The sequence below is a fragment of the Ailuropoda melanoleuca genome, chromosome 3 (assembly GCF_002007445.2).
Source record: "Ailuropoda melanoleuca isolate Jingjing chromosome 3, ASM200744v2, whole genome shotgun sequence".
NCBI lineage: Eukaryota > Metazoa > Chordata > Mammalia > Carnivora > Ursidae > Ailuropoda > Ailuropoda melanoleuca.
The window spans coordinates 135867320-135893137 of NC_048220.1; the positions used below are offsets into that span (position 1 = coordinate 135867320).

The 25818-nt window shown below is 50.4% G+C and overlaps 1 protein-coding gene across 1 annotated transcript in view; it reads right to left on the bottom strand.

The window, feature by feature from the left end:
- Window positions 1-1434: 1434 nt before the first annotated feature.
- TRIO (trio Rho guanine nucleotide exchange factor) overlaps window positions 1435-25818 on the bottom strand; it is a 347159-nt gene continuing 322775 nt past the window's right edge. Inside the window, 17 exon segments of the mRNA XM_034657080.1 lie at window positions 1435-2265; window positions 2860-2998; window positions 5190-5390; window positions 7109-7187; window positions 8493-8614; window positions 8882-9044; window positions 9241-9268; window positions 10081-10219; window positions 11735-11982; window positions 15969-16650; window positions 16652-16715; window positions 18856-19033; window positions 20974-21165; window positions 22103-22180; window positions 22465-22515; window positions 23204-23296; window positions 23825-23914. Of these exon segments, the coding sequence (XP_034512971.1) occupies window positions 1717-2265; window positions 2860-2998; window positions 5190-5390; window positions 7109-7187; window positions 8493-8614; window positions 8882-9044; window positions 9241-9268; window positions 10081-10219; window positions 11735-11982; window positions 15969-16650; window positions 16652-16715; window positions 18856-19033; window positions 20974-21165; window positions 22103-22180; window positions 22465-22515; window positions 23204-23296; window positions 23825-23914 (3096 nt within the window). The 3' untranslated portion in view covers window positions 1435-1716.

Sequence of the window (25818 nt, forward strand, 5' to 3'; positions counted from 1 at the left end):
TGTACAAAGAAATATACATGCAAAATAAGGTAAAAATTTAACTGAAATAATAAAAGAAACAATACACAAATAAACGTGAGGTTACGAATACACATCCAGTTTTGAATCCAATTTCTTTTAAAAAGTTTCTGTACAATTTTACAAGAAACAAACAAAAACCCAACAAAAGAATAAATAAAATACATCGGAAGGGGCAAAGCTTAACTACGCCAGTTTATGGCTCAAGACCCAGGTGTCTGTCTGGCTGGGGACGCGGGCTGGTCTCTCTTTTAGTGTATTTCACACAACGAAGGTAAAAAGACATCCAGAAAAATTCAAGCGTGCCCAGAAACCTCACGGCTTGTTCCAAGGCCTCCCCACCCCAGCGTGACTTCTGCCACAGTGACACAGACATTGGATGCCAGCCTCAAAGCGGCTGGTGCTTAATTGGCTTTTATTTCTTACCAAAAGCTCAAAATCCAGCCAATTTTTGTACAGAAAGTTGAACGTCAAAAAGTCTAAAAAGTAGTAAATGTCCAGACTGATTTTGGGAAAAAAAATAATACTTTGGCATTCTGAATAATAGCATAATAAATTTTTAAAACATTACCCTATTATCCAGTTTTATATTCAGAGTATGAAATCACTTTTTACAGTCCTCAAAACTGACAAATTTCACGAAGAGTTAAATCTCCTTGAACTGATGGCACAGGGCTACAACCCCCTCCCCCCCGCCCCCGACACACGCACAGAACCATAAAGCTCACTGTACGAAGTATGTGCTTTTTCTATATATTTATTACAGGTACAACAGAGGTCTTCATAAATAGTTGCATAAAATGTCAAAGCCACAACATTGCACATGATATGAAATAAAACCAAAAAAACCCCAATGAGTGCATTTACAGTATTTTCATCTGACTGTATACTGCTCAACAATCTGATTTGACGGCTTGGGGGGTGGGGAACACAGGGGGGCCACCATTGGGGCTTGGGGCGGGACCCAACCTCATGTCCTGGGTGGCTGGGCAGAGCCCTCTGACCTCCCCCAGAGGAAGCCCTGGGCAGCAGCAGGGTGGGGGGCAGGAGGGAAGGCAGGAGGGGAGAAGACAGACCGAAGGCAGGACCAGTCTTATATACAAGTAAGGCCTACATTTCATCAGAGCAGAACGATTCATTCTATTTTTATGCAAAAGTCTGAGGTTGAATGCACATTTCAGGAGCCCAGTCTGGCGTCCCAGCGAGACGCACGCAGACGCGGCAGCTAGAAAAGCTCAGAGCCAGGGGGACCCTGAGCTCTGGACGAGGCCGCGGGGATGGCCACCGCGAGGGTGAGTCCTCCCCAGAGGGGTCCAGTATCTCTGTTTTGTTCGTGAACACCAGTGGTTGAACATAGGCATTTTGTTTCCTTGAATAAATCTTGGAAAATGTTAAATTTGCAAAATTCTATTCGTGTTTGTTTAAAAAAGTTTCTTTTTATTTTTTGCAGAAACCTGAATAAAAGACTGCGATACAGCAATGCTGTCTCCGCTCATGAAGAGTGTACGAGAAGGTCCTCCACCCCAGCACAGCGTGCTCCCGAGTCCCAGGCACTGCCAAGCACAGCTCCCGCGGAGCCCAATGTCACACGATGAACATACGGCAGCTGATCAGTTCTGTTGGTGTGTGTCTGTCTTCAAATTCAAATTAACAGCTGATTGGCAGGTGAAAGAGAATGAGAAAGAACTTCAAGATAGGTCAAACTCTAGGCAAAAGCCTGCTCTGTAAGAAGTTTTTAACGCTACGGATAGGTCGAACATCGTTCTGGTGTTTGCGCCGCTCAATGAAGGAGGTCAGTCTGGACGTGTCGAGGACGCCCGCCCCTTTGCCACTGCCATGGCCCGCCTGCAGCCACTGCTCCTGGAGGGCCAGCGCAGCCGAGGGACGCTTGGCAGGGTCCTCTTGCAGGAGGAAACACACGAACTCCTTGGCCTTCTGGCTCACTCCTTTAAAGCAGTCCTCTGGGAAACTAAAGTCTAGTCGGCAAATGTTCAGGCAGGTCTCCTCCACGCTGTCATCGAGGAAGGGGGACACGCCGCTGAGAAGCACATATGTGAGCACTCCGACACTCCATGTATCCGAGGTCAGGGAGATGGGGTTCCCAAGGATGATTTCGGGGGCTGCAAACTCGGGGTTCCCCAGTAACTGGTGGATGTAGTAGGTCGTGTTGAGTTGGACAGCATCTCCAAAATCAGCCAGTTTAATCGTTGGCTTGGCCAAACTCTGATCCACCAGAATGTTTTCAGGCTAGAAGACAGGATAAGACAACGGTCATTTCCATCGATCCCCATCTCAAGCTTACGCAGGAGGCTCACCAGGAATCAACGAAGTCAACTGGAAGAAACCGTTCCCATGCAAGATGGGATGCAGTTCTGAGCGTGCGGGCCCGCGGAGGAGGAGGCCCCGACACAGAGGGAATGCAGCCCTCCTGGCACGTGAGCATGAAGGCCCCGTGCTGAAGAACGCTGGCTTAGCAAGCTGGGTGTTCGTTTTCACTCCCGACACGAATAGTAACATTCACCATCCTTTCTCAGTGACCACTGACCCAGTTCCACACCAGACCCGCAAAGCTCGCAGGAACTTTCTGGGACCTCATGGAATGTGTGAAGATCTCAAAATGTTTATCTGATACTTTACTGATCGTTTATACCATTGAGAGCAAAATCTTAAAAACGGAGATGACAAATTGAGGTTCCCATGGCCCGCCTCCTGCCGTTTGTCCCTAGTCCCCGCAGGCCTCCTGGCCTGGCTGCAGTGGACACGTTGGGAGGCGGCCCCCGCAGGCCAGGTGGCTGGGCCGCGGTCAGACATGCTGGCCGTGGCCCCAGGAGCCCCACTAACCTTTAGGTCCAGGTGTGCTATCCTGCAGTTGTGAAGGTATCGGACGGCTTCCAGAACCTCCCCCAGATACGTTCTGATCTTCCCTTCGGTGAGGTTTCCCCAGCGCACCACACAGTCCAGGAGACGCCCCTGGTCAGCCCTGTGGAGGCAGGAACGTGTGTAACACTCGTCACGGTGCTGGGTCACTTCAGAGGAAACCAACAGCTTGTCTGTGCCCACTGTGGGTGTCCTACCAGCCCGGCGTTTCAGGAGCACACCTCCACCTACGCGCACGACTCTATCAAGAGGGTACTTTCTTTTCAACCTCGTTATGGATGCGAGTGGGGAACAAGGGTGCGGGGATGGGGAGAGGAACACGCGCTCCCGCCCAGCGGGCTCGCGCTACGGGTGCTCTGCAGGCGTCTGCTGTAGGATGGAGTGAAGTGCTACGCCTCCCCAAGCCTTGGTTTTGTCATCTGTAAGATGGGCAACGGGAAGGCCACATGAGATAATATAAGAGGCAGACCTCAAGGTGTGGAGAAGACAGCCATCGGGAGCTGCCGCCTGGGCATCCCGCGGCACGACAGGCCACTCCCCCCAGAATCTGGCCATTTACACAAGCCTCCGCTCTGCTTTTCCCGAAAATAACCACTCACAGGTGAGCCCTGACCCGTTAGTGACCTCTGCCCCAGCCACCTTACAAGTAACACGTGCTGCCCCTGCTCTCCATCTCCTGATCACTCGTGACCTGGGATGCAGGACTGCCCTTCCCTCAGCTCACTGCCCCAGCTCTGCAATCTGTAATCTGAAACTGTGCCTGCGCGCAAAATGACCCCAGACTTCCCATTTCCCTGAAGTGCGAGCTGGGATGAGTCTCTGGTTTCATGCTGGACTCAAAAGGCTTCCTACTGTGAATTACTTTGATACCTAAAAACCACTGATACAGCACTGGCCATGGGCCAGGGACTAAATGCTTACTGTCAATTCACTAAATCCTCATGCCAACCTTCCCAAGGTGATACAGCTCGCCAGTGAAGGCCAGCACTGTGATGAGGTGGTCTGGCCCCACCTCAAGACCTGGCTACATGCCCTGCTCTTGTCTGCAAAACAGAAACTTAGAGGAAAACCAGCCACTTGCCTGGTAACAAGGAGTAACTGAGGAGAATTTGGTAGTAATTTGTTACAAAAATAAATCCTATTAACAGTATGGTGAGACCAAACTATTTAGTTTTCAACTAAAAAAAAAATGAGAGCTGAACACACTTAAATTTTCAGGCAGAAATCGAAGTCCTGTCAATTTTTGACGAGGACTTTAGGATAGTTCTTGTTAAAAAATCCCCAGATGAACAGTAGCTGTTAGACACCCAGCATCTCCAGCCAGAACAGAACAGAATATAAACACAGCTAAAGGCCAAGATATTTCATAGAGACCAGAATATTCTAGGATGGGTTTCCCAACCCTGGTTCTGCTAACGCTGGGGGATAGATGCTTCTCTGCTGTGGGGCCGTCCAGGTTCTGAAGGGTCCTGAGCAGCGTCCCTGGCCTTCACCATCTAGATGCCAGTGGCACCCCCAACCCAAGTGGTGACGACCAAAAGAGTCTCCAGACATGGCCAAATGTCCCCTGCGGGGGGGCAACACTGTCCCCAACTGAGGACCACTGCTCTTGGGTCATAGCTTTCACCCTCTCTCCTTGGACAACTGTGTCATTTACTGGGGTGGCACACAGGGCTCACTGAGCACCACGTGACTGGGGGTGGGTGGGCTGTGCTGGCCGGAGGCCCACCCCCTTTCCCAAGGACGGTCTCTAGGAGAGCGCATCTCACTCTCCATTTTGACCAGCCCGCGGTGGGCCGGAGCTCTGGGGCAGGACTGCAGGCCTGAAGCACCGGGCACGAGCAAGATCTGAGGGAGCCCACTCTGAGCACCCGCGAGGCTCCCCGGGCCCCGGCAGCCGTGTGGTGCCACTAGCAGGGGCAGGAGTCTTCAGAGGCCTGGCCCCTTGGGGATCCTGGGAACCAGGTGGCCCCTCCAGGTTGGCTGAGACACAGAGGGAACCCGGGTGGAGGTGTCTGGATGCTAGGCCTGTTGCCCCCTCATTTGGACAGCATGTGCTCAAGACTATACTTCTACCATTACTGGAAAGCTCTAGAACCGTGGTCTCTGACAGTAGGCATACACGCACGCACACACACACACACACACACACACACAGATACACACACATATTCCAAGTTCTTTGGATCCTGAAATCCTGATTTTTGTCCTTCTTAGAGAACAAACAACAGTAAAATCACTTAGAGTTGAGGCTGAGGCTTACAAACTGGGGAAGGCAGTGGGTGCGTACGCACATTTCTAACACCAGGACGTAGCTGGCGGGGGTCTCGAAGGTGTCAAGGAGGCCAACAAGCAGCGGGTGCTGGAGGTTCTGCAGGATTCCAAGCTCATGGGTGACCTGGTCACGCTTCATCAACTTCTTGTTCACAAACTTAGTGGCCACTGCTCGTTTGGTTCCTTTCTGATCGCATTTCTTAACGACAGAGAATCTGCCCCTGGAGAACAGGTCGAGAAGATCGTTTTCAGAGGACTCTGAGTATGTCGCAGAGAAAAGACTCTGTTAACCTAAATGGCCTGGAGGCCTGTCCGCAGGCCCCGCTCTCCCGGGCTCACTCGTGGAGGAGCGGTGGCCCACGATGACCTGGGGAAGCCTGCCAATCTCCGAGCCCCTCCGCCATGTGATAGCTCTTCTCCCTTCTAGGGGCAGGCTCCATGACCTCCTGACCTCTGAATGTGGCAGAGGGGACACCGTGGGACTTACCAGGCAGCCTCCACCTTTGCTTTCATGGGGAAACTTCCTTACCACGGCAAGAAGCTTGAGCTGTACCCAGTGGCTCCAGTCACCCTACGCCCCCTCCTTTTGGAAAGGGGTGTCTACTGCCATCACTGTGCCTGCGGCTGACCACCTTGGGATGCGTGTGTGGGGCTGGTCACCCATCGGTAGGTAGCCCACGGCCTCTGAAGCTATACCCAGTGAACCGCACCCAAGCAGCCTCAGCGGCACCTTGACCTGTCCTGGATAAGAGAGTCTTGGACCTCAAGTGTGAGCCTGCTACCATATGATGGGATGAGACCTGGGGAGCACCAGGGACCGTGAGGAATAGAGATCAATCCGTGGTGGGCTGAAATGGACACACCACCTTGCTACTCCTCCCACAGAGAGGGCGGTCTATTTCTCTGGCCGTGAATCCGGCCTGGCTGGTGGGGTTCCTGACCCACACGATGCAGGGAAAACGTGGTTGTGGATTTCTGAGGCTGGGCCTTAAGGGGCCTCACAGCTGCTTCTTTTGCTGTCTTGAAATGCTCTGCCATCATGTGAGGAAACCCAGGGTGGAAGTCTATGTGGAGAGAGGCCCAGCGTCCCAGCCAGCTGAGCCCAGGAGATACCAGCAGAAGACCTGCCTGATCATTCACACGTTGTCAGAAGCGATAGCTAGTGGTGTGTCTCATGCAGCAAGGGCTAAGTGAGGATACGTCAGCCTGACACATACCAGTGTGTGACCAGGTACCTGGAGCCACACGGCCCAGTATGGCCACTGGACTGCAAGAGGCTGCTGCTGGGGGAGTTTCTTGGAAAGCTTTTTAAAAGGGACAAGCTCAGGTGTTGTGCGTTTGACCTCCTTCTTGCCACGTGGGTCCTGACCCCAGATGTGGAGGAGTGCTGTGTGGACAGGGAGCAGAGCCAAGTCAGAAGGAGCCTGCCTGGGGGCCTGAGGGCACTGCTGAGCCACTGCCCCAGACCTCGCTGCCCTTCTGGAGAGAACCGGCTTCTCTCTCTGTTTGGGCAGGAGGACCCTGCCACTCCAATCGACACTTCCAATCTGAAGAACACGTTCAGCCTTTCTCTACTGGGACTCCACAGGAGAATTAAGTCCCACAAAGAAGGGTCTGAGCGACTCTTCTCTGACTCCTCACACGGACAGGACAGAGCTCGTATGGTCCCAGATGCATGGCACAGGAGTCAAGTCATGGCATCAGTGGACGGCTTACGGTATCAGGCCTTAATCCTCTCTTTGAACCCAAGCTGAAAACATCCTCTTTATTCCCTCAATGTTTACTATCAAAAGGCAATTACAGATTATATTTCAAATATAATTTGCATAACTTCCAAATGGTGGCAAAATACACCACTTAATTTTATCAGTCTACTCCTATGGAGAGTTCTATCATACACTCTGCTCTCTTGGCAGGGGCTCTGGGTTTTGTAACATACCTGCCAAGTTCAGCCACTTCACTGTAGAAGGAGTCAAAGTTGTCCTTCCAGGTCACCATGATCCCATCACTCCCTGCACCTGCAAGAAGAACATCTCCCCTGAGCTTGGTTTATGCGGCGCTTCTCAGGGAAGAAGTCTATAGGCCTGCGCCATCCAATATGGCGCCACACGTGACTACTGAGCATCTGAACTGTGGCTCATCGGACTGAAGATGCGCTGGAAGTGTAAAATACACCCTGCAGGTTGGGACTTAGGATGAAAAGAGATGGATTCATGTGATAGAAATAAACACACACCTCCTTCCCCATTATTTCCCCACTCACATCTCCAAGGTGGAGTCTTCTATCTCCTAAGCTCCTTTAGCTTCCGCTCATTCATTACAAAGCAAAAATCCCTACCTGCATAGTCTCTGTGACATCTTTTACAACTTAGAACACTGGTGATTCTTCACTTTTAAATTCAAGATTCTCTTTCTTCCTTGTGTCAGGATCCAAGAATCAGATCATTTCCTTTCTCTTGTTTAATGAGGATAAAATATCTGGGATGCAGATACATGGGATAAAAATGCTAAGACAATTCTGTTCATTGTCCACACACAGGGCGCTCCTGGACTCGATGCACCTTTTAGTTCAGATTCTTATTTATGCTCTTGGAAACAGTCTCCTAGAGCCGGGGCAGCTGCAAGATGCATGGAAAACATCAGCAGCCCCTGTACTGCACAGCTGGCCTTCCGGGAAGCAGGAGCTGTAAACCAACTGGTATGTGTTGCCTACCGAGTGTCTATACAGATCAGCGCAACCAGAGGGGATATGAAAGGGCCTAAGATGCGGGTTCTGCCCCTAGGAGCTCACAGTCTGGCCAAGGAGAGAGAACAAGGCCTTGCTGGGCCATGGAGAGAGCAAGTGCTTCAGACCAGAGCAATGAGCGCCCCACCATGTTGCGCTGCACTTATAGGAGAGACGCTGAGGGTCTCAGCGAGGCACAGAGCCTGCACAGGCTTCAACCCCACTCCTTCCTCTCCTCCCACAGCCTATGCGAGACCAAGTTAGAGCAGATTCTCTCAGAGCCTAAGTGTCAACTGAGCAATTGAGTAAAGAGAAGTCAGATGTGAGAATGTGTTTTGAGCACTACGGGGACAGATGTACCGTGTTCCAACCCAGGGGCCGGCACGAGCTGCTTGACCGCGCAGGGGCTGCAGTCAGTGGTCTGCACCGTGCACCTTCCCGGGACACCCTAGGCCCTGTGGTCTGTCGCTTGCAGCTCTCCCACAAGTGACTTATTGCCAAATATTTCAGACCCTGCTGAGTGTGTATGTGTGGGAGTGCAGTCCGCGGACCTGAGCGTCCTGGAACATGTGTGCCCCAGCTCAGGGGTGCCACTTACCCAGCACCCTCAGACTGGCTGACGACGAGGCTGAACCCATGTCGTTCACAGCGATGCACGTGTAGATGCCGTCATCTTCTGTGGTCACGCCGACGATCTTCAGAGTGGCCTCTCCCAAGTCACTGCCGCACAGATGACAACACACTGTGGGTCACAAAGGTGCAGCTCCCGCAGCGACCACCCCTACCCCCTCGCTTTTGGGGTCACAGAAAATGACAGAGGAAGTACTGAAAAGGAATTTCAAGTGGAATTTTAATTTTTATTGCACACCCTGGTATGAAATGCTTCCTTGTGGGTGGTGTCAGGGTGCCGAGGGTAACCGAGGGGACTAAGTGTGTCTGTCACAGTGGATGGAGGTCACGCTCACTGCCAGCAAGACCCACCCTCACCTGTAGGAGATGCTGTAGTGACCGCCGTTGTTCAAGGTGTTGTGTTCAGGGCCCTTCCAGGTGATCGAGGCCTTAGGGCGGCCACAAACTCGACATCTAAGAACAACGGTCTCCCCTGTCTCACACGTGACCTCACTCAAGGGAATGACGAATTCTGGGGGAACTGTAGGAGAAAGGAGTCAGTGACACCTGTCACCCTTGGCTCCCTTCCCACACCCACCAATCTTCACAAGAATGAGACCTGTATTGCCGCCCATGCCCCAGAAAACCCACTGCCCAGGTTATGCCCCAGTGCTCTACGATGTGCCCTGTAGACCCTACACTCTGCAAAACCAGAAGAACGAGATAACAGAACTCACCGTCATATATGTAGTTGGGATTGAGAAGCTGAAAGGGAAAAAGCACATAGATGTTAACTGGAAACATGAACTGTTTTTGAGGTATATTACTTTTATTCCCTGGCTACAATGATCATTGAAGGATCAACAGGAATACAACTTGGCTTACATGGGTCTCAAAGCACATTTTCATTGCCTTTAAATGCACTCAAAAAGCCTCATGTCATACAAATTTTGGTGAATTTTTGTCTTCCTACCCACAAACACAAGAGAGCCTCTTGAACTCAGAAATGCCCATTTTTCTCATTCAATGGGCCGGGTTCGGCTGGTCCCTGAGCCCCTTCCTTCTAAAGAGTGGCCAGTGCCTTGACCCAGAGCCCTTGCGTTCCCTTTAGGGCATAGCTCCTTTCTCTGCAGGCGCCCACCCCCAGCTAGGATGAAGGCAGTCCGACCACGGGAATAAAGCTGACTGAAGCAATCGCCGGGAACGTGTCGAAGCCAGTGACCCCGTGTCTCAGGCCTCCAGTCACTTCCCGGGGGTGTGAGGCGGGCACTGGAGCAGTCTGCGCCACAGCTGCTTCACACCGTGTACTGGGGAGAATCTGGGCTCCGCTTCACCAGGGCGGCGGACTGCGCTCCTGGTGAGCTGCACGGGCGCCGGGGGCCCTGGAACGCGCATGCGCACCTGTGCGGGAAGCGCGGTCCCTGCGCAGCTGCGGGCAGGGCAGCGGGAGGCGGCTGGTCCGGGGCAGATGGCGGCAAGTGAGGCCACGCGCCAAGCCTGCGACTCCTCCCGGGCGGCCCCCCGCCCTGCTGCTGCCCCTGGGCCTGACGCAGGCTCCTGGAGACCCTCATACGCACCTTCACAGATACCTTGTTGCTGAGCCCCTCCCGCGACTTCCGATAACCGTTCTCTAACTTGCCTTCCCGCTTGCCGTCTTTTTCTTTTTTCTCAGATTTTTTCCTTAAACGGAGTGCTGTGTGCCAAGATGTTGACTTCCTGGGGGAAAAATAACATGTTGGTAGTGTTACATCTTTCTACAGTTCAGCAAGTGATTCCTGAAAGCCTTAGAGAAAAGCTAAGTAGCCCACTTAGGGGATTTGGGGTGACTGAGACTGCCTAGCACCAGTGAGCTTTGTGGAGGGAAACCCCCCTGTGAGTCTCAACAACCAGAGAGGAAACCAAGGAGCTCTTCACTTTTGAGGATTAAAATACAAAAGTGCTAGTAATGGATAATTTTACCTATCAACTTTAACTGGGCTATGGGTGCCCAGAAATGTGATCAAACATTGTTCTGGGTGTTTCTGGATGAGATTAACATTTTAATCAGTAGAGTAAAACACACGGCCTCCACAAGGTGGGAGTCCCCCTCCAGTCAACTGAATGTCTGAGTAGAACAAAAAGACAGGCTTCCCTGAGCAAGAGGGAATTCACTGGCAGAATGGGTCCCCAGCCTGCTGGCCCACCCTGCAGATTCGGACTTCCTAGTCTCCGTAACTGTATAAGCCAATTCCTTATATTACCTGCTTCCTCCCTGGAATACACACAGACACACACACACACTCACTCACACACTCTCCTATTGGTTCTATTTCTCTGCAGAACCCTAATACAAGGCCTAAGAATACTCTTTGATAAAACAAAGTACAAAATGGAATTCCTGAACAACGTACTAGAATAAAACATTTCTGCATATCAAGGACAAACAGGACAAAGGGATTACGATGGAGGAGAGGCTCTCTAGCCTGAACTCAAGCCTGGCTTCTCTGGGGGCTGCAAGCTCCAAGACCAGAGGTGTCGGGTGGTGCTGGGATGCTGGCCAGCCTGTGCTGCGAACCCAGCCAAGGGTCCTCCATGCTTGGAGGGGAGCACGACCACTGTCACTGCCTTTGGGTCTGCTGGTTTGGGCTGAGGCCTTATGAGGCTTCAGAAATCACCAAGTCCTGCAATGCTTCCACTCCCAGAAACCACTGGGCTGATTTCTACCAGAGCCAAATAGATTCAGGGAAGGGCAGAGTTTTAAACCAGCACCTGAATCAGTTTTCTTTAAAAAAAAAAAAAAAAAAAAAAAGTTTAATACAGCAAAACCGGTCATTTCTTCACTGAATTAACTTTCTAGTATACGTGAGGCATGGTGGTAATGGCATCACACAGATGTTCACCCGCAGCTCACAGAATGAGCATCTGCCCGGATTCACCCTCGGCATAGCCTGGCTAAGGAGTTAGAGGTCCCTGGGGAGTCCTCACCCTTGACCCAAGACCTTTGGAGACTAGAATATGATTGTGAATAACCTAGTGGCTTAAAAAAGCTGTGTGTTTGCAAATGCAGGTTATTAAAAGAACCTGCCAGAACAAGTCTGAGAGATGAAGGGCCACCCCATCTTCACTTCGGGGCTCCACACTGTGCTCAGAGATGAACTTGCACTGACAATGGCGCTGCTCTCTCTCGCTGGGCCTCCAGGCCTCACTCGCGCTCAGGCCCCTCTCCCCTTGGCTGGCCTGCCGGGCACTCACTTGAGAGTCCCATCGGGGTTCTCCATGATGACTGCACTGGTATGCCCCAGGACGAAGCCTGGAATCCAGCCCTCGGCTGCGGGGCACTGGTCAGTGGCGGCTCGGAACACCAGAAACATGTTCTGTTGATTGCTGGCCAGAATTTGAACGACCTCTCCTTGATAGACGTTTATCTCATCCTCCTTCACTGCCGTGTAATCGTGTGTCACCAACATGGTGGAGATGTTGCTACTGCTGCTACTTTCACTCTGGAGTGGGAAAGACGGGAAAAAAAGGCAGAGGGGAACTGAAACGAGAGCTGATGTCATGAACTCGCTTGTCAGTGTGCGCCGCAGTGTGACGACCCGGAGCAGGGCTCACCAGGCAGACATGGAGGCACCTGCCCTCCTCCGCCACTCTCTCTTTAGCTAACTTTGTGCCTCTTTTTGGATAATCGAAAATCAGGATTTCTCTAGAAGGCAATGCAAGCAACAATCTAAATTCAATCACCTCAATGATGACACTTCGCTTTTGGGGGCTTGATTACTGTTTTAATCCCATCTTCGCTGCACCCTCAAAGAACAGCTCAGTCCTTCTGCTGATGCCATGCTGCACTGTATCTACGTCACAGCTATGTCACCATGACTGTCATGATCATTTAAAAAGGTATTATTAAATTAAAAGGCCACAGAGAGTAGCTCTTCAGCTCACTGACACATTAGATCCTGGAGCAGCCCCAAATCTGCCAAAGAAACTGTTCACCAAGAACACATATCCAAGGATCATGAGAAGCTGCTGACATGCCTGATCATTTTCACCTCTTTTTCCTTCTAAAAGAATGAGGAATACCTGAAAAGAAAATCAACTACTGTTCTGCTGTCATGGATAGTTACTCTGCCTCCTTTATGTGGCCCTCAGTGAGTGGCCCTGAACTTGCATGATTCAACTGTCCCGAAGGTGCTGTTGCCAGGGGAACACATAGATTACACAGCTTTGCAAAGCAGCTGTAGACACCGCTGGCCCCACGATTCAAGCTCTGGGAACAGCCCGTGGCATAAGAAAGCCTATTTTCCTCTCACCCTGGAGTCCCAGTGGGACCCAGTCTCTTTGCTCACTGTGTGTCTCTAATGTCCACCACAGTGACGGACACATAGCCGACACTCAATGCATGTTCAATGACTCAGCGAGGCAAGATTGCAAGAGTAAAACAGAGATCGTTTCTTAAGGGCACCTACCTAGGGCCACAAGCTGAGTGGTGTCAGCTGCTGAGCAGAAGAAACACAAATGGCAGTATTTGTCCCCAGCTGTCATTTACCAAGTGACCCTTTTGCTCCAGGGGAGGAGGAGGAAGCTGACACCACCGCCAAATTCTGAGCTACAGCTTGCTCAATCCCCTCTAGCAACAGGTGGGATATGGGAAAAGGCGTCAGGCACCCTGCTCCTGGTAGCGTGTTCTCAGAGGCTTCCACCACCGATGTTGTCTGGACGCTCATGGATCCCCCGGACTCCAATGACACTAGCCTCTGCTGGGCTCTCGGGTGCCCGGGCAGGTCCCAGACACAGACAACCCTGCCACATGCCTGTCAGCCCTGGGCTACTGAGCTGCTGTCGGGAGACGCTGGAACGGATGGGCTGCTTGCTGTTAACAAGCCAGTGTGCCGAGAATTCCAGGGTGCAGGGCTAGGACTCTTGACCTGCAGTGGGTATTTAAATTAAGCACAGCAGAGCGCCCAGCTCTGGTCCTGTCTCCGCTGTTGCCTCTTTTGGATCCCCACGCTGTCCACGTCGGGCTACAGCCTGTGCATATTCGTTTATGCCATTTTATTCTTTTAGCATGTACTTTGTTCTGACTTATGTAGCAATACCCAATAGTTTGGAGATCACAAAGCCAAATTTGCTAGAAAATGCAAACAGAAAGCAACTTATGCGGCAGAGCTGCTTTTGGCCATAGAGCATCCCAAGCTCATCTCATAATTTTGCCACAATAATAGCTATTAGTTTTTTCTGAACACCCCCTATGCATCAGGCATTTAAAATCCATCTCATTTAGTGCTCGAAGCTGCCTTCCCAGCTGGCACAACCGTCACCCCCTTACAGAATGGGGGCTTGGGCATGCGCACGGGCCACCTGGCCTCAGACTAAGGCAGGGTTGCACTTCTATTGCTGCCAGGTGGGCAGGTACAGAAAGATTGTGTGTTCACATTTGGGCTCTGGCACAGTCACCGTCTGGGTTGGTCCACATCCACTCCGCTCCTGCTCTCAGAACTTTCCAGAAGGTGCCCATTCAAGGAGGAAGAAGGACCCAGGCCATGGGTTAGGCACAGCTGCTTGGCTGTGTCTGCAGACAGCTCCGTGGAAGTAGTCAAGGAGGAAGGTGGCCATTGCTGACCCACCAGGAGGATAAGATGGCCCAAATGGGTAGAAATGGGGCAGGGCGACGGTTCTTTTTAACCAAAACACTTAAGAGTCCTAGAAGACGTGTTCACATCCCCATTTAGGCCTCTAGTGGTCTTCCCAGCCTTCAAGGGCATTTCTGTAAGGCACTTTGACTCATCTAAAACACTGGCAATTTCCCTTTCCAGGTTACCTACCACCTAAGAAAAAGTGGGAGGCAACTTTTGCTGCCTAAAGCTGGAACATACGGCACATGTGACCGTGCCTCTGTCTCAGGCCATCCTGGGAGGGAGCCGGGTGGTGACCATTATTTGTGTGCACTCAGGGATGGCCCGGAGACCAGCACGGGCTCCTGCGTTGGAGCAGTTGAGACTCGTTCTGAAGCACAGACTCTGAGCGCTCTTCATCTGCGTAAGGGGAGTGTCCACGTGAGGATGAGCTCAGGAGCTGCTCCGGGGCCCAATTCGTAAGGGTCTCAGCTGTAAGGCCGCCCGCATCCTGAGTATTCAAGCAGATGTGGGCAGGCATGGCATCCCTGCGACCATTGCCTCTCTTCCTCTGGCTGAAGTTGCTCACCTGCATTCCTAGCATTTCAGACCCAACCGGGGGCCAGGCTACCCTGCAGGCCGCTGTAAGGCACCCACAAAGAGGACACTGCTCACAGCCGTGGCAGAGGACGCCTGCCCTGACCACTTATTTTTGTAAATAAGAGTCAAGGGCAAATATATGTACCAAGACCCATTTCCTAATTTCTCCCTCAATTAAATATAAAGATTGAGTTTAACAAAATACGTAACAAATAGGAAGAAAAGAGAAGGCCACGTCAACCCAAACAAGGCATTAACAGAAGTTCAGAAAAAAGAAGAGAGACATGCAAAAGCCAGATTTGTTTTCATAAAGAGAGACACAGACCCTTTTAGGGAAATGTATTTAAAAATTTATAAAGCAATCAAACATACACTCATTAGAACAGTTCTATTCCCTCACGCATGCCTTTAGGAAAAATGTTAAAGGTCAGGCCATCTGCCGTGTAGGAAAACAGCTGGGTAGGATAGTGAGGAAGCCACAAAATGGAGGAGAAACCCACCACAGCAACCTTTCTGCTTGAGGACACAACACAGGTGACGGGCAAGAGGAGGGCGAGGAAGCCCGGAGCGCCGTAGCGCGCCCCCTGCTGGGCAGAAGGCAGGACACTCGCGGCCGCAGGTGGGGGCCGGAGCTCCGGAGGCCCTAAGGCAGTCTCTTCCAGAGTGCAACTTGGGGGAAGCAAGTATTTCCACTGGAGAGATTCCTTTCCCCCCATTTTGTCTGCTTAGTTTGCTGTGAGTTGCTGTTGGAAGTTTTCTTGAGGGATTTTTTTTTTTTTTCAGCAGATGAGTCAAAAATGCTGCAAAGATAATTTAAGGCATAAAAGAGCACAACCAAGCGATGAGCAGGAAGCTTAAAGTGTACAGATTCCAATTTAAATAGGAGGTAAACAGCAGGGACACTGACCCCTCTAAAAAAACTGTGTGAGGAAGGCAGGGTAAAAAGGAAGTTCCAAGATATTCTGCTGGTCAGACAGTGAAAGACGCACGGGTGCTGCATTCGGAAGGTTAACCATCTGGCTTCCCGGATTAAGGAGACACACACAAAGCAAGGAGAGAGTTAGTAGAGATGAGAGCAGCGCTGTCCCCGCGGCAGGAGGGGTTAGAAGGCGCCAGGTCCGCGGGATCCGGCCCGGAGAGCTGACCACTGCAGGCGGCGCCGGCCGGAGAGCCAGGAGTTAGTAGGAGGAGAGCGGCGGCCACGGGGAGGTTTAGAAGAGCTGGCGGGACAGAGGCAGTGGGGCGGGCGGGCGTAGGCTGCCGGGCGTTCTTACCCCGTTGCTCTGGGTGGACTGCACGGACTGCTCGCTGGCCGAGGAGCACGTGCTCATGCGGTCCGTGTCCTTGCCGGGGGCCGCGTGGCGCTGCGCCTGCCGCTGGAGGGAGTCACTGTCCCCCGGGAAGGTGAAGGAGCCCGGCCGGCTGGCGGGGGAGGCGGGAATGGAGCTCCAGAAGGAGCCCCCCTTTTGCAGGGGGCTGCTGGGGGGAAAGGGCTCCTTGCCGATCGGAGAAGGGAACGCGGTGGCCACAGGAGAGTTCAGAGGCGAGACGGCCCCGGGCCTGGGCTTTCCCAGGGGCAGCGAGGCCAGGCTACTCCGCGAGCGGCTGTCCTCCGGGATGGCCCGCGCCTCCTTGGCGTCCCCATCGCGGCTGGTGCCTGCGGCACTCCCCGAGGACTTCCTGGGGCTCTCAATCACCTTCATCTTGGGGATGTGCTCCGCGTCTTGCTCGGGGCCTTCGGGCTCTCCCGGGGCGCGCCTGCCGGGCTGGCCGGGGCCGGCCTCCGGAGCGGGGCTGCTGCCGGGAAGGGGCGGTGCAGGGCCGGGAGTGGACATACCTGACATCTTGTCTGCCTCTGCCTGGCTCGAGGTTGCAGAGGAGACCAGCACGGGGGAGTGGTGTCTGACAGGCTGGGGGATCCGGGAGGGTCTGCTTCTGCTCGCGCTGGGGAGGCCGCCCACTGCCGCCCCCGCCGCCGCCCCCGCTGTGGTTCCTCTGATACTCGATTGGTGATGTCAAGGCTGTAAAGCAAGGGAGACACAGAGGAGAGACTGTCAAGGAACCAAGAAAAATCTCAAAGGGCAAAGGAGAAAGGCACAGGATCTAATCAAAAGGCCAGCCTGGTCCTGAATAACCCTGCCCCGGTCAGTGGTGGCTCATCCACACGACTCCTAACCATCATGGCCTTTAAGCTCCCGCCATCCTGTTGGCAGCAGACTGGCACCATCCATCAGTAAAGGAAAAGGCAAAGGTCTTAAATGCTACTCTCCTGGTGATGAACGGCTTACACAGGAGGTGTGCCTGTGTGCGTGGCTGGGGGGCAGAGAAGGCTGAGGAAGTAGAGTGCGTGAGGACGAGAGTGCGGCCGACTTTAACAGCCTGAGAGCAGCAAGCAGAGCTTCTGCCAAGTGGAAGAGGCCAACTGCCCGTGTGGGAGAATCCCAGACAGCAGCTGGCTCCCACGGAGTGGGAAGGCTCGTCCAGCTGCCACAAAGGTCTTCTTTAAACCCAAGTGCAGTCAGGCAAAGAAGAACCTGGCTGGGAGTTGAGGAATCCCTTGGTTACCCTGCAGGCTCTCAGGAAGGGTTAGGGACCACCTCTGCTTTGCAGATTTGGCACAAGAGACAAGGGAAGGTAAAGAGCTGCACAAAGACCCCCATGGGTGGTGCAGCTGTCCCATCTCTCGACTTTGGCAATATAGTTTGTTACGTAATTGTCTGCAGGAAACCAAAGGAAACATGCCAAATAAGATACGGGGAAACATGAACACAAATTTTTAAAATGTTAAAACTTTTGAGAAATACAATTAAGCGGAACCCCTTCTTGCCTGGGAGGTGTCAGGAATGACAAATGACATTTTACTAAGTCTGTCCTCGTCATGGCCTCTCACTGGAATGAGGGGCGAGAGGGAAGGGTGTCACATGCCCCGAGCTCCCACGCCATTCCCAATGGTGCTCAGTCCTCTGGGGTTGGTCCTTCATGTGAACCAAGGGGTCTAGCCAAGTCTCACAGCATGGCCTATCCCGGCTTCCAGTTTGCCAGGCAGTTTGTTTGATTTTAAAAATGGCAAAAGTTGACAGAGATTTCTCAATGGTTGCATGCTACGAATGGACATCTAACGCATCACTTCAGACCAGGGACTGTCCCCTGAGCGCCACTAGCCCCATGTATCCAATTCCAACTACATATGTAACTACAGTCTTGCTTAACACCTGGGCAGCTGACCACCACCTGGCCCAAAATGCCTTGCCCTTGATTTTTCACTGAATGCCTGTGTTCCTGGTTCTTGAATGTCATGTGAGCAGTGAAGGTGGTTTTAGGGTGACGAAGAAATGACAGCATCCTGTTGGACTGGGGCACAGACAGAGAACATGAACATGGAGAAAAGGACAAAGAGAAGGCATTAAATGACTTATCGAGCTTCTGGCTGAATTCTCAGAGCTCTTCAGTGATTGCCAAGTTAGAAGCGGAGTCAAAGTCGGGCATCACAAAGGGAAGCAAGAAGTTTTAGGTCACCCACATAACGAGTCAAAGGAGTTATCTAAAACGTAAGGTCAGTATGGTCACTCTCCTTGTGGAGAAGACGCGGCCCCTAAGGTGCTTTGCAGCTCCCTGTTATCATTCATGTCATGGAAGTTGGGGAGGAAAAATATACGTCTTGTTTTCTAATGGAGGTCGGAGGTTTGGATGAGCAATGAAAGTGAATGCAAATTTCAAAGCTGCACTGGAGAATGTCCGCAATATCTGTGGCCACTTCTGTCTGCTGCTTCGGTTTTTCTTAACCATTCCTTTCCCAGGACAGGGCTCCAGGGCACAAGTGGTGCGAGAGACCGTGTGGGACATGTGCCCGGGGCCAGAGGCCCTCCTGGCGACCCTGAGTCTGCCACGAAAAATTTGTGGGACTTGAAGTAACTTACTGATGATCCACCCTGTGCCTCAGCTTCCTCATCTGTAAAATGGGATAACAGTGGTACTTGCCACTGGGGGTTGTTTTGAAAAGGAATGAAGTAATACACAGCAAGGGCTTATTGGGACAGAGCCTAAAACACAGTCTGTGGAAATATGGCTCGTCATTATGAGCAGGAAGCAACAGGAGAGAGAAGAGAAACAGAAATGTGTACCTCAGGCAAAACACGCACCCAGTAACAGAACATACATTACCATTTAAAAAATTGCGCTGGTTTTCTAAAATTTGGTTGATTTCATGGATCCATGTTTGCCGGACGCTTGGACTGGATGAATGCAAAATGAAGGTCTCCACCACACCACCCGTCCTCGATGTCAGAGCAAATTTACACGGATCATTTTCCACATTTTCCTCCAGGCAAAGGCAACTCACCTTAAAAAGATCACAGCATTATTCACAATGGCCAAAAAGTGAAAGTAACCCAAGTGTCCGTTGAGTGATGGATGGATAACGACAATGTGCTCTCTGGACTGAGTAATGGAGTATTACTCAGCCTTAAAAAGGAAGGACAGGACAACTGATGGGCCACAACACGGATGAACGTCATGCTCAGTGAGGTAAGCCAGTCCCAAGAAGACAAATACTGTTATGACTTCTTGGAGATGAAATGAGTACCTTGAGCGGTCATATTCACAGAGCCAGAGAGTGGAATGGTGGGTATCAGGGGCTGATGGGAGGGGGAATGGGGAATGGGGAATGGTCATTTCAAGAGCACAGGATTTTGGTTTTACAAGGTAAGGAGAGTTCTGAAGTGGATGGCTGGTGATGGCTGCACCACACTGTCAATGTACTTAATGCCGCCTAGTTGCACACGGAAAAATGGTTAAGATGGTGAATTTATGTGTATTTTACTACAATAAAAATAATTACAGCACATTTAGTCCCACTGGTCAGGTGTAAAGTTGATCCTACATCAAAGTTGAAACAACCAGTTTTGGGTGGAGCTGTCATTTTTACTGCCTTGGAAGTCATTATTGTGAAGCTTTTCAATGACTTTTTAAACTCAGGGATGAGGGGATTACCAGGAATTTAACTAATAACATGAAGATTAACTAGAAACATGGGCCTGGGAATTACTTGATTTCAAACTCCTTTATGATAAGGCAGTGTTTGTGTATCCCTCCCTTCCCTGCCCCAGGAATAAAATGACACTATTTTAAAAACCGTGACTCTTAATAGGACACGTGTTACGAAGTTATACATGATATCACACGTGGGATAGTTTTACAGAAGCAAGATAGGTGAAAGAACATAAAATTTCTAAGCTGTTGGAGTGGAGTGGGGAAGTCGGTCAGGAGACTTCTGGAAGAATGGGTAAGACGTCCAGAGGATGGTGGGTGCACAGTGACAACCCCGGGGCCTCCAACAGCCTGGGCAGGAGGGCTGGAGGATGGTGGGAGATAGGAGAGGCCTGAAGCTTCACACAGCCCAGCTTGAGCACCTCCCTAGCTCCTGTTGGACAAAAGAGCCTCCCCCAGCCTGGAGTGAAAGGAAGGAGGAAGGCTGCTGCAGGTGACCAACAGAAGCCTGGCAGGGAGTGGGAGGGTGTGGTGTCACACCTGTGTGCTGAGACCTTAGGGCTCAGAGGGCCTAAGAGGGTCCCTGTCACTGTCCCTGACAGGGAGCCTAGCAGCCAAGGGCAGGAGGTCCTAACACAGGGAAGCACATCTCCCTTCCAAGCTCAGGGCCTGCAGAGCTGCAGAGGTGGGAAGAGCAAGGATGGAGGGGGGTGGTGGGCAGGCTGCATCTCCCAGAGACCGTCAGCTGGGACCTCAAGCCCCCTTCTCTGCTTTTTTTCTATCTGGTCCTTGGTTTGTCCCATTTACAGGACTCAAGGCCATTTGCAATTATTTTGTCCAGTTACTTACTTGTGTTTCTCTTCCATCAGAGAACAAACTATTCAAGGGCATGGACCGCCTCTCTGGTCTACCCCCGCAGCCCCATGCCGAGCACTGAGCGTTCAGTGTGTCCACATCGAGTGCAGGAGAATAAGACACTGGGAAAGCTTTCTCCTCTGGTCTTACAACAATATGCCAAATCCATGTCTCTTACCGTTGTATGTAGTCCTGGGAAAGGGGGTACACAAAAACTAACCAAGACAAAGTCTTCTCATCATGGTCAAACAGAGATGTGTGCAAGCCCTCAGCCACTTCAGAATGCAGACAGTACAGGGATGGAAGGAACTTTTAAAAGTTCTAAAATATCTTAGGAAATTTTCTAAATGTTTAATAAACAAAGGATCAGGACATGTCATCTCTGAAAAGGAAACACTGTATCAGCATGATGTGTACGTACATCAGCACACACATTACCTTGATGCTGTTCTTGAACAGGAATCCTGGCATCGAGAAGCCCTTTTTTTTATCAAGTGGTTCACTGAAAATGACGATCTGCTCAAAGAGGAAAACCCGCCTCTCTTTACACCGAGGCAGAAGTCCCGAATCTTGGTCAGTGACCAAGAATGTGTCCTGCAAGAGCAGCTTGCCCTGGGCAACAATTTTACCCTAAAAGGGGGACAAAGGAAGAGGAGAGAACATTTCATCCTAGTCAAAATATCTGTTTTGTGCTGGTTTTTTTCTCCCTTGTTCCCACAGAATGTGTTTTTCTTCTATTAATTTATAGAGCTTAAAAATTTCTTTTGTTATAATGAGTTTTTGGCCCAAATGGAATAATCAAGTAGATAAAATTCTTGCCAAACTCTGTGTAAGTCTCTGGCCTCGGTTACAATCAAAGAAAAGTAGGTTGAAAGTGTGTAGTTCACACTGGAACAGGTTCTCGAGGTGCAGTCCCTGAGGCCCAGCTGCGTTGGCGTCCCGGCTGGACCGTTGGAAATGCACAGGGACCCGTGTTTTCAAAAGCCCTCTAAGAGAGTCTGTGTGTGCTTTCCTGAGAACCACAGCACCAGAACTCCACACCCTGATTCTCTAGTAAAACAGCAGGCAAGAAAAGCAAAAACGTGGCTCCTTTCCTTACTCAGTAGGTGAATTTGTAAAAATTCTGAGTATCTTTAAGATACTAATAGGACAATATGTAATATCAATAGTCTGGCAACTCATAGAAACGTTTGTCAGACTAACAATGAACACAGCGAGCCTGAAGTCAAGCTCCCAGGGATGGTTGACAGGCAGGTGCCCCCTGCTTTCCACCACCTGCCAGGGAATGCAGCTCTGCCGCTCCAGCAGCAGAGGGCCCACGAGACAAAGCAGAGTCCTGCCTGCTTCTACCATCAGGCGCTGGGCACTGAGCAGAGGAAGGTCCTCAAAAAGCAAATCAAATGCACCAAAAGAAGTTGAAAGAAAATATCAATCAGGTTTAAGTACAGTGAGAGGAGACAGAAAACCAGGCAGAAAGGATCAGCTTTCTACATTTGGAGATAAATAACCGAAGATCAAAGAAAACGAGGGAAGCCAGAGGAGCAAGTTTAAAGAGCTGCTGCATTACGTCAAATCCTTGCAGCCGCCCCACGTTCATCATGTCGTTGCACCGCTTGGGGACTATGCACATGACTTCCACGGCTCTCTGTAGGTGGGACAGAAAGCAGATCACCCGTCAGCTCCCTCCAGGGACAGCTGGCGAGCCCACCCTCAGCTCCACCCCTGAGTCCGGCTCCCTCCTTCCCACCCCCCAGGGTGTGGACAGTGCCTCCAGGTGGAGGACAGACCCCTCCCAGGGATGGGCTCCTCCAGGGCAGGCTGCTCTGGGAGACACTGGAGACAGGAAGGGGATTAAGCGAGGGGCCTGGGGAGCGCAGGGTGGGCCCGTGGCGAGGGGTGAGGGGGGTGGGGGGTGGTGGATGAAAGTACCTCTAATTCTGACGTGTCCAGGCTAGCTTTTTTGGAATACTTGAGGAAATCCTGCAAGGAGCATGGAGAGATGGACATGATAAGGGCAACGATCACAACAGCAGCTAACCTTTCTGCTCATTGCTGATATGCTAGGCCCCAGGCTAGGCGTCTCCGTTGGATGTTCTCATTGCTTTCTCCCAGTAACATGATGCAAAGATACCTTACGAGGATTTCGAGCCTACAGCAGAGCAAAGTCAACCAAATCTAAGCAGGTGCCGGCTCCTCTTTTACTCCAAGACGGCTCTGTGGATACCCGACTTTGAGGATTTATATCCGAAGGACTCTCCATATATTTCAACACTCACTTCCGTCATGGAAAACCGTATGGCTTTGCCTTTGATTGTGCTTAGGAATTTAAACCAATCAAGGGCTTCTGAGCTCTGTCGGAGCCAACAGAAAGCAAGAGGCAGGGGCTGAAATTTTATTTTCACCCAGGACCCCAGGAAGGTGAGAAAACTTGCAAGGTCAATAGAGCAGAGGAAAAATCCTGAGCATTCAAAGATCCGTGATGGGGAGAAAAAAGTTCACTTCAAGTGACATTTTGATTCAGAACTTGAAGTAAATGAAAAATCAGAAGACCGCTTTAGATTTTTATAGGAAAGACTGCCCTGCCCTGTCCAACCGGTCCTTTCCCTCATCCTCTCAGCAAACGAGCTGCTGACCCTAGAGTCACCCCTGCCCCCCTGCAAACCCCCACCTTCAGGAGCAGCTGGTACTTCATAATCCTCTGCACCGGTTTGATTAACAGATCTGTGAGCTGCAACCTGTGGCCCAGACGCTGCTTTAAGTCCTGGGGTTTTAAGAGAGAAAAGAAAGATCCAGTAAGTGCTGTCATTCAGAGGACAATTGTTGAGTCCCCGTAACTGTCAGAAATGCTAACTACCGGACAGGAAAGGCATGGGGTGGGGCGAGGGCCTCGCTGCACAAACACCAACCAGGGCTCCCCATTTCTCAGAATGGCCTCTTCCAACCTTTCAGGGTGGTTTTCAAAATAGCCTTTTTTTGCTTGTTTAAAGACCTTCTTTCACTTGCTTTCTTTTATTCACATAAACACACGCTTTATTTTTAGGCTGAGAGTTTAGATCATGAGTTGTTCTGAGTCTGTGAAGAGCCTTAAGTTCAAAACTGTTTTAAAAAACCCTTATTTTAACAATGACCTCAGTCTTCTGAAGGTTAATGGATACATGATCATAGACTGAATTCATACTCATTTCTCTGATTTACAGGAAAAGAAGGCTTAGTTCCTGGGAAATGTGATATTTTAGGTTTTGGACATCAACTGTAACAAAAGATTCAGAAATTCTTTCTTGGGTCTTACCTCAAAAAAGGTATCAATGTATTCTGAGACAATGTGCTCAGACTTTGGTTTATTTTGACAATAAACTATGTACATGTGCAACCTTCTCTCCTAGGAATGAAAAAGGCAAACAGTTGGGTTAAAACAATCAGAAGCTCAATTAGAATATAAGAGCACATACACATTTCATCACATTCATAAAGGAAATTTTCTTAAAACAAAACTGTGGTTTAGGCCTGTGGGAGCACATTCCAGATGCATGACTAGGTCAGCATTCTGCCTTGTGGCTCCAAAGGCAGTCTTTCCTGGTATTTCAAACCCCTCACTTCACCCGGCAAAAACAGGGGCAACAAGAGGACACGGTTCTTCATATTAAACAGAGAATTACTGCCACCCCTCCAAATGGCCCAGCGCTCTAGGAAGCCTCATTGGCTTTAGTAGGGAAGAAAAAGTACCTCTAATTCTTTAACTTCAGATGCTGAAGGCAGGGGAAAAAGTATATAGTGAGTCATCCCTCAATCCGGGGATCCTCAAAGTGTGGTGTGCCCACCCTTGGGGGTCCCTGTGGCCTTTCCGGGAATCCAGTGGGTCAAAACTATTTTCAGACTAATATTAAGATACAATTTGCCCTTTTCTTTGTGCTACCATCTCAATGATGTGCACAACCAGCTGGCATCTTGGCAAATATTCACCCTTGCACATTTGCAGAAGACTGCCAGTTTCACCTCAGAATGTTCTGGATGCAGTCATAAAAATCCATTTTACTAAAACTCAACCATGGAGGGTATGTCTTTTTAACATGCTTGTGACAAAAGAGATGTCCTCATAACACTTCTGTGGCATACGATGGTTGTCTTAAGCAGAAGCACTTGTGACACCGAGCTGTGGGCTAAGTCGACTTCTGGGCTTTGTGGGCCGCCATTTTTACTTGAAAGAAGGATGGACACAAACTATATTTATACTTGGGTACCGGACAGAAAACTTCTTGAACGTGAACAAAAAAAGTCTGCTGTTTCAAGGCAAACTGGCAATATCTCTTGATAATGAAACTCTGAGCTTTCAGGTTAAAGATTAGAATTTTGGAAAACATGGTATCTGCCACTGTGAACTTGGCAATACCTAAAGACTGGTCTAAAGAGAGGGGTGGTGATATTAACAAATCTGACTTTTTGATGCTGTGTAACAAAATGTCTCAGCATCTGGAAGATCTGCCTAAACTGGTGAACCAGTATTTTCCAACTGACCAACCCATGATTTCACAGGCTGGCACGTGACTGGAAGCCTGCACGTGTGCGGTGCCTCAACGCTTGCAGTGACACCGTACGGCAGAAGTCCACCACAGAGCTTTCCAGATTCTACGTGGCAGCTAACCTTTCAGATATTAGCAAGTGGTCGAGTTTTGGTGTGGTATCTCAGGAAACTACCCACAATTACCTGACAGGAGTATTAAAATACTTGCTCCTTCCCAACTCTCTACCTGTATGAGGATAGATTTTTTTTCATATATTTTAACCAAAAACCATTCCACAATAGAATGAATGTAGAAGCCAATATAAAAATCCATCTGTCTTCTATTAAGATAGACATTAAAGAGATTTGCAAAGATGCAAAAACTCTTATCACTAGTTTTTTTAAATGCAGAAATTTTTCCTAAAAATACCCCGCTAATGTTAACACTTACTTCAGACACACACGTGTATTTGGCTACTGCGTTAAACACACTGCATGTTTAGGTACATCACCGTCTTCACTAAACATGTGTTTGCCCACAGACATCCCTGAATGTTCCTGCTTCAAGGCTGCCTCTGGCCCCCTGCTGTCCACGCTATACCGCGCTGAGCTCCTCCAGCCAGCTGGGGCTAGGTGAGCGGGAGAGCGGATCAGTCATGTGCAAGAGCGGGGGGTAATTCCAATTCGCTGACACTGCACGGTTTGGCTTGATTCTTAACATAAGCACTTTTATAAACAACCAGTGAGTTCTCCTTTAATCTGAAAAACCAGTCACTGAACATGAC